Source organism: Neopelma chrysocephalum, unplaced genomic scaffold (assembly GCF_003984885.1).
Source record: "Neopelma chrysocephalum unplaced genomic scaffold, ASM398488v2 Primary Assembly neopelma1_103559, whole genome shotgun sequence".
Classification (NCBI taxonomy): Eukaryota; Metazoa; Chordata; class Aves; order Passeriformes; family Pipridae; genus Neopelma; species Neopelma chrysocephalum.
The window spans coordinates 1-7586 of record NW_020927072.1 but is presented as its reverse complement, the minus strand read 5'-3'; the positions used below and the strand labels follow the sequence as shown (position 1 = coordinate 7586).

General features: G+C 62.9%; 1 protein-coding gene across 1 annotated transcript; it reads left to right on the top strand.

Moving 5' to 3' along the window:
• Positions 1–200: 200 nt before the first annotated feature.
• Positions 201–7580, top strand: LOC113962074 (TBC1 domain family member 24-like; the record flags this gene model as incomplete). The annotated part of the gene is made up of 7 exons (XM_027672885.1): positions 201–303; positions 1966–3001; positions 3286–3444; positions 4713–4776; positions 5755–5850; positions 6612–6888; positions 7496–7580. Coding segments are annotated over exons 1-7 (1820 nt in total), but the record flags the coding sequence as incomplete, so codon positions are not given.
• Positions 7581–7586: the final 6 nt, after the last annotated feature.

The window sequence follows — 7586 nt, the reverse complement described above, 5'->3', positions numbered from 1 at the left end:
TTTGATGGTATCTCGTTCCATGGGGTGTTTCCACCCCCGCCCGGCCTCGGTGCAGATTTGGGGCAGGAAGGGGCGACGCGGGCGCGGGAGCTGCTCCACCCCTCGCTCTGTTTACACCAAATAAACCCCCTGTGCCCTCGCCTTAAAAGGGCAGGTGACGGGGCCAAAGGGGACCCGGCAGCGGTGGCCGCACCCGGGCGATGCTGCAGGTGGGGCTCAGCCTGCCCGGCTCCCCCGGGGGGGCGGCCGGGGGCTTCCCCAGGGCAGAGCGGGCCGGGGGCGAGGACACGGGCACCGGGCGAGGTGAGTGCGGGACGGCCCCGCTCGGGCCGGGGACACGTCCAGCAGAGCAGGGACAGGGGCTGGAGCAGAGCCACAGTTCCTGCCCCAATCCCGGGGCTTGTCCCGGGGCGGGCAGAGCTGGAGCCACCAGCCAGCACCGGGGACCGGGTGGGCTCGGGGTGATGCTCCTCAGGGCTCCGGGCAGGGCAGCACCCGGCTGAGAAGAAGAGGTGAATTTGGGGACCGCGGGTCAAACAGCCCCTGCTTCAGCCCCGGTGTTGTTTCAGCCTGGTTTCTATGGCCAGGAGCCTGCGGGACTGTGCTCGGGGTCGGGCTGTCTCCAGGGCAGGGAGTCAGGATGAGCAGCCACCGCAGCAAACTGCTGCCCCTTCCCTGAACCAGCACTGAACCCGATCTGCTGGTCCTCCTGACCTCGAGCAGGGGCCAAACTGAGCTGGAGAGCAAGAGCCAGAGCCGGACCCAGCCCACGCGTCCGGACCCTCTTGATGTGCCACCATGTGCTGTCCCCCGTGTCCCCTCGGGGCCAAAGCAGAGGTTTGGCTCGGTGCGAATCCATCCTTGACTCCCCAGGCACCTGAGCACATCCGAGATAAATACACCCGAGAATTAACGTGTGTGAATTGACTTTATCCCTGCCAATGAATCCCTGCCCAGCAGAGCTCACCCGGGCGGGGACAGCTCCCGTCTCCTGTGCAGGGTTTGGAGCCGAGCTGTCCTGCAGCCCCGGGGAAATGCCGCTCCCGTCTCTCTAGGAGGAGCTCAGGCTCTGCTCTTCCCGGAGCAGGGCTGGCGGCTGCCCGAGCCCTGTCCCTGTGCTGTGTGCGGGAGCCTCCCGGGTGGGGACTTTCTGTCCCCAAGGGGTTTCTCAGGTGTTCACCGGTCCCTGCGTGCGGTCCCCGGCTGGGGTCTCTCCAGGTGCCTGGGGGCACACGGGGAACAGGGACCCTCTGCACCCCTAGAGCAGCCCCGCACCCCCAGTGAGCCCCTCGAGCTGCAGCACCTTCTCCTCGCCCCTTCTCTCCGGCTCCCGAGCGGCTGGAGGGGTCGGGAGACTTTGGCAGGAGGCAGCAAGAGGAGGGCAAACACCCGAGGGCGGCTTTGCCCCCTCTGCCTGGGCTCGGAGCAGCCTCATCCTGGGCTGCCCGACCCAGACAGGACCCTCCTGCCCTGCGCTGTCCTTGGGAGGGAACACGATGCCGATGGTCCCTCTCGGCCTCAGCATCGCTTGGGCCCTGCTGCCTGTGAGGTCCCTCCTCACCCCTGCAGAGCTGGGCTGGGACTGAGCTGCTCGTCCTCCTCGGTGGTGTGACATGTCCCCGAGGGACAGGGACTGTGTCCCTGCTCTCTGCACCTCCCTCTCAGCAGGTCACAGGCTGGGAAGTCAGGAGCTTTTTGAGGGGTACAAAGCCCTCATGGTGGGAGAAGCAGCCCTGACACCCAGCTGGGACCTGGCCCTGAGCTTCCCCAGGGTCCTGAGCCGAGGGAGCAGGAAAGGGCAAAGCAAGCAGCTCCAGCCAGGCAAAGCCTGAAAACCTTCCCCTTGCAGGGGACAATGAAGAAGTACAGGACGTGGCTGCAAGACTTCAGAGCGCCCTCAGCCAGGGGGAAACGCTGTTGGCTGGGGTGGTGGAGAGTGTTGAATAAAAAGTCTTTGTCCTACAGAGGCGTTTGGCTCATCTCCAGTCACCATCGTGGTCACATCCGAGGCTGACACCTGGGACACCGACGCCTCCTCCTGTCCGGGCTGTGGGCAGTTCGTGGACTGGGACAGGATGCCGGACCCGCAGCGGCCGGCACAGACCCCCCGGGACATCCTGAGCAAGCCCCAGAAAGAGCTGAAGAAGCTGGCGAGGGAAGGCTGCTGGGCCACGAGCCACGGCCTCAGGGCTCGGCTCTACCACCAGCTCATCCAGCAGGTCTCCTGCCGGCTCGTCACCCCAGACGCTCTCGTCTACAGGGACGTGGCGAGCCGGCTCTTCGGGAAGCCCAGCGGGAGCTCCCACCCTCTGCCAGAGTTCCTGGAGGGATGCCCCATGCCCACCTACTGCCTCAACCCGGAAGGGGTCACCGCCCTGAAGAAGATCCTCATCTGTGTTGGCAACCTGTTCCCTGACATAACCTACAGCCCCATCCTGCCCTCCCTGGTGGCTCTGCTGCTGCACTACAGCGAGGACGAAGCTCAGTGCTTCGAGAGCATCTCTCGCCTCCTCGCCAGCAACGCTCCCCACACCAGCTACATCGACCAGTCCTTCCTGGCCCACCAGGCCTCCTGCATGACATTTGGGGACCTGGCCAACAAGCACTGCCCAGCAGCTCACAAACTCATAGCCAGCGCCTCCGAGAACGTCTTTGAGGTCTACTCGGAGTGGTTGTCGTGGCTCTTCCACGACCTGCCCTTCGCTTACGCCGTCCGTGTCCTGGACGTGTTCCTGCTGGAGGGGCAGAAGGTCCTGTACCGCATCGCCCTGGCCCTGCTGAAGCAGTTCAGGCTCTCGGGGAGCTCGGCCGAGCCGGAGGGCACTGACATCAAGGCAGACCTGCAGGCTTTTGTGCAGAACATTGCCGAGCACGTGACTGCCGACAAACTCCTGGAGAGAGCCTTTGGCATCCGGCTGTTCTCCCGCAAGGAAATCTGGCTCCTCCAGATGGCCAACAGGAAGGCGTTAATGGAGAGGGGCATAACCATGGTGCAGAGCAGGTAAGGAGACCTCTCCCTTTTCCAGCCCGTGGGGCTGAGCAGGCGGAATGTGAGCTACTGTGGAGACACACGGGGGGAGCTTCAGGGACCCTCGTAGCTTTGGCTGTGCTGGGGCCTCCCAGCCCCTCGGGGGACCCTGTTGGGAGACACGGGACAGCCAGAGCTGGTGGTGGTGGCAGAAAGCTCACGGTGCAAAAAGCAGGACAAAACCTGATGCCTGGGGGCTGCACCCTGAAAAGCAGATGGGCCCCAGAGCTCAGCACAATGTCCATCCCCCCGTGCAGGCAGCCCTTCCACCTGGCTGTGGACATGCAGAACTTCAGCTCCAGCATCGTCACGGCTCAGGAGATGCGCCTCGTCTGGTCCTGGATCCCCGAGCGCTTCTCCCTCTTCCCCCCCCTGCTGCTCTTCTCCACCTCCCAGGACGGGTGCAGCCTGCAGAGGTAAAGCAGCCCCTGCCCAGGGGCCGGGCGGGTTGGATGTGTGGGGTGAAAATTGGGCAGGGGTTGGTGGTGTAGAAAGGAGCAACAGAGAGTGTCCCCAGGGCACATCAGGGGTCTGCTGGGGACTGTCCTGGGCTCAGTTCAAGACCCCGAGTGTGATCTGGGCCAGTGCTGACTCAGAGGAAAGGGCTGAGGCTCGCTCAGATGGTGATCAGCAACTGGGGAACAGGGAGCCCTGGGGATGTGCAGTGCTGGGCACGTCCCGTGTGCCACACTGGGCATGCTGTGAGCAGCCAGGTCCAGCCAGCACACCCTCCCCAGGGCTCCAGCTCCCTCCCAGGGATGGGACACAGGGGCTGCTGGGCACTGCAGTCAGTGCTGTGGCTCAAAACAGGCAGGAAACCCAACCCTGTCCTCTGTAGGAGCCCCTGACAGTGAGAGGTGCCGAGCTCAGGGCAGGGGCACGTGGGAACATCCTGCCCGGGGCAGACACCAAACTCCAGTTGAAAGAGCCCAGGTGTCAAGGCCAATGCCCAAAATTGCAATAGCAAGATGTGTCAGAGCAGGAGAGAGCCCAGGGCCCAGTGACACCCTGGCTGTGGAGTGCAGGGTGTGTGGGAAGCAGGGACATCCCCACATCACTCAGTGCCGGGGTGTTTCTCTCCTGGGATGCAGCTCAGGGCGGAGCGGGAAGGGCACTGGGATCACTGGGATGTCCAGGACTGGGTGCTGCCCACTACCCCCGTTCTCAGGGCAGTGTTTAAAGGTGGGTGTGATGGGCACCTCAGTCAGCACCCCGAGCTCCCCCAGCCCCTGAGAGGTGAGTGGGTGTCCCATGGCAGTGGTGCAGCCCCAGGAAGCACAGCCCTGACCTTTCCAAGGCAGCACAGGGTGCAGAGCCTGGATTGTGAAACACATCCAGATTAAAAGTGAGCTTGTTGTGCAAACTCCCCCCCCAACATCCCCCCCAGCCTGGTGTCTGAGGGTAGGGTGGGAGGGTTGAGGGTTTGGGTTTGTCTGAGCTTCACCAAGCAAAGGTGATGACTTGAGAAGTCCCATAAGGCAACTCCCTCTGCTCTGCACAAACCCTGGAGATGCTCAAGCTTCGTGACTCTGAGTTTCTGCCATGTTCTTCCACGAGCTCCCTTGAGCCAGCTGAGAAGAGACACCACCCCCCTCCTCTCTCCTTCCCAGCCCCATGCTGGCCACACACTGGGCTCACTGCTCTGGGAGAGCCCCCAGCCCGACCCCCTTGTCCATCTGTGCAGGTTTTACACGTGCTGTGAGGGCTACGAACCGACCGTGCTGCTCATCAAAACCACCGAGGGGGAGGTGAGTGTTTCCCAAGCAGAGGTGGGGAAGGGGACAGGGGGGTTGACCCCACTGGCAGTTCTTGGAGCAGCCACAGGGCTGTGTGGTCCTTCTCCTGCCCTGCCCTGGGGTCTGTTCCATCTCCCAGGAGAGCACAAACTGCACCTCCAGCCACCAAGACACCCCTCAGACAGGGGATGCTGCAGGAAACAGGAGGAGTTGGTGAGAGGAAGAGGGACCATGAGTGATACTCTTTTACTGCAAACACAAGTCATGAATCCTTGCTGAGCAGACTTTCCTCAAGTCAGCAGATGCTTTGTCTGAGCCAGGACTTGCTTTCAAAGCACTAAATGCAAGGTTCTGCCACTGATTGCAGGAGCAGCCACACAAGGGAAATGGAGGAGAAACAAGGACAGTTTCTGCTGGAAGCTGTGAAATAACTGCAAACCCCCCTGAGCCAGGGCTCTTCCAGGGGCTCTGACAGGGGCTCAGAAACCTGTATTTTATCTCTCCACTCTCATCCAACAGCGGAGGCAAGTTCTGTGAATTGTTCAGGCCTCCCAAAGATTTACTGACCCACCAGTGCTGATGTCCCCAGCCTGACACTTCAGTGTGGTGTGGAGATAAACACCAGCCACCCCCAGGGCCCCGTGCAGGTGACCTATAAAACTTGGTTTCCTGCACATTTTAGCTGATGTTATTCCTTGGCTGTGCCAAGGACAGGCACGAGTTCCAGCCCTCGGTAGGTCCCTTCCAGCCATGGTCAGGTCAAGGACACCCACACCAGGGTCAGCCTTGGGCACAGAAGCCGAGTGGACTCATGGCCAGAGCACCAGTGATTGTCAGTGCAGGACTCAGCTGGCACAGCAGAATTTGGCTCCCTGACTCCCCCAGGGACTGAGCAGAGCCCCTGCCCTGCTGAGCCCACGGGCCATGGCCGGTGCTCCAGGGGCTGGCTCTGGTCCTGATCCCCCCCTGATCCCTCTGCTCTCTCCCAAGGTGTGTGGGGCGTTTCTCTCCTCCGACTGGAGTGAAAGGAAGAAGAGCGGGGCAACATCGGCCTTTTTTGGGACAGGGGAGTGCTTTGTGTTCACTGTAAGTCATGGTTTATTGCTGGCTTTGGCCCTTCATTACTGTTTCCCTGACCCCTCAGGGCACAGTGAGCCCCGAGGTGCTTCCTCCCCACGGCCCCAGCACTGCCCTGAGCTCTGGCAGGAATTGCTGTGCTGGATCAGAGCAAAGGGAGTCTCAACTCCTGCCCTGGGTGAGCTGGGGCTGCCCTGAGCCCCCCAGGAACGTGTGATACCCCCAGGTGGGTCTGGGAGCCCCTCCTGGCATGGCAGCAGGGCAGCTTTCTGCCCAGTCTGCTCAGGGCAGCTCCTGGATGGGGCATTCCCAAATCAGCCCTGGCACCCCTGAAGAGGGAACGGGCTGAGCTGGACCAAGAGATCCCGGGGACAAAGTGCAGCACCCATCTGATATCCCACTGGCATCCCCCCAGCATCCACCTGACAGTGTGGGCAGCGCAGGTTTGCCCATCTCTGGCAGCACCTGGCAAAAACAAAACCAACTTCTCAGCCACACCCACCTCCAGGGCAGCCCTGGCACTACCAGGATGCCCTGTCCCTTCCTTACTCCAGATTGGCCTTGGCTCACAGCATTTAATCTGAGCAACCTGACCTGGCTGGAGATGTCCCTGCTCATGGCAGGGACATGAAGGGCCTTTAAAGGTCCTTCAGCCCAAACTATTCCATGATTGTATGATTTGTCCCCTGCCCACCCTGGCCAGGCAGCCCCAGCAATGACAAGTGTCCCAAAGGCCAGGGCTCTGTCCCCACGTGTCTCCCGCTCTCCAGGTGCGCCCCGAGGCAGAGAGGTACGAGTGGGTGTTGATCAAGCAGCCGGAGCTGGCCAAGGCTGTGCCGCGCTCCCACCAGCGCTCGCCTTCCCCCTCTCCCGACTCCCGGCTCGGCTCCTGCCCGGGCGGCCGCAGCCCCAGCTCCAATCGCCTCACCGTGCCCACGCCGCACAGGAAAGGCCGCCTGTCCCCGTTCCTGGCCGTCAGGCATTTCCTCCTGCCTTCCAAAACAGCCTCCATGTTCATGTCCGGCTCACGGGAAGGGATCGTTATCGGTAATTAATTACCCATCGGGGCCCCCGGGGGTGGGCACCGACCTCCCGCCGCTGCTCTGGCTGAAAAGGGCCCCACTCCAGGTTAAAACCTGCCCGAGGGCAAACCCCTCCTGGTTCGGGATGTCAGTTTAAAGGCAGGGCAGGTGAAGGCAGCCCCTCTTCCTCACCTCAGCAGGACAGTGCCGAGCTGCACCAGGGCCGGGTGCTCCTGCCGAGAGCCCCGAGGGGGAGCAGCACAGCCCAAACCTACGGGAGAGGTTTGTGCCCCTGGGGCTGGCGTGTCCTTCCCCAGCCCTTCCCTCCACTCTGGGTGGGATGGAGGAGCCGTGGGTGGGGTTCAGCCCGAGGAGGGGCCGGGCACGGCCACCAGAGCAGACACGCGGGTCAGGCTCGGACTGGGAGTGGGATCTTTGTGCCCCCCCCGTGCTGGGGTGACAGAAACCCCCGCAGCACTGACAGCCTGTGCCCCCCTGCCAGCCCCGGGAGCAGGGTCAGGACAAGCCCAGGGCCAGAGAGCCGAGGGGTGGGAGCAGCCCTGAGCCCTCCCAGGCTGGGCCGGAGCCACCCGGGGCGGGAGCTCAGCCCTGAGCCGGCGCTCCTCTTGCAGGTGGAGGGGGAGGACAAGCCCTGTCCCTCGACGCCAACCTGCTGTGGGGGCACACGGGGCACTGCGAGACCTTCGACAACCCCCCGCTCTG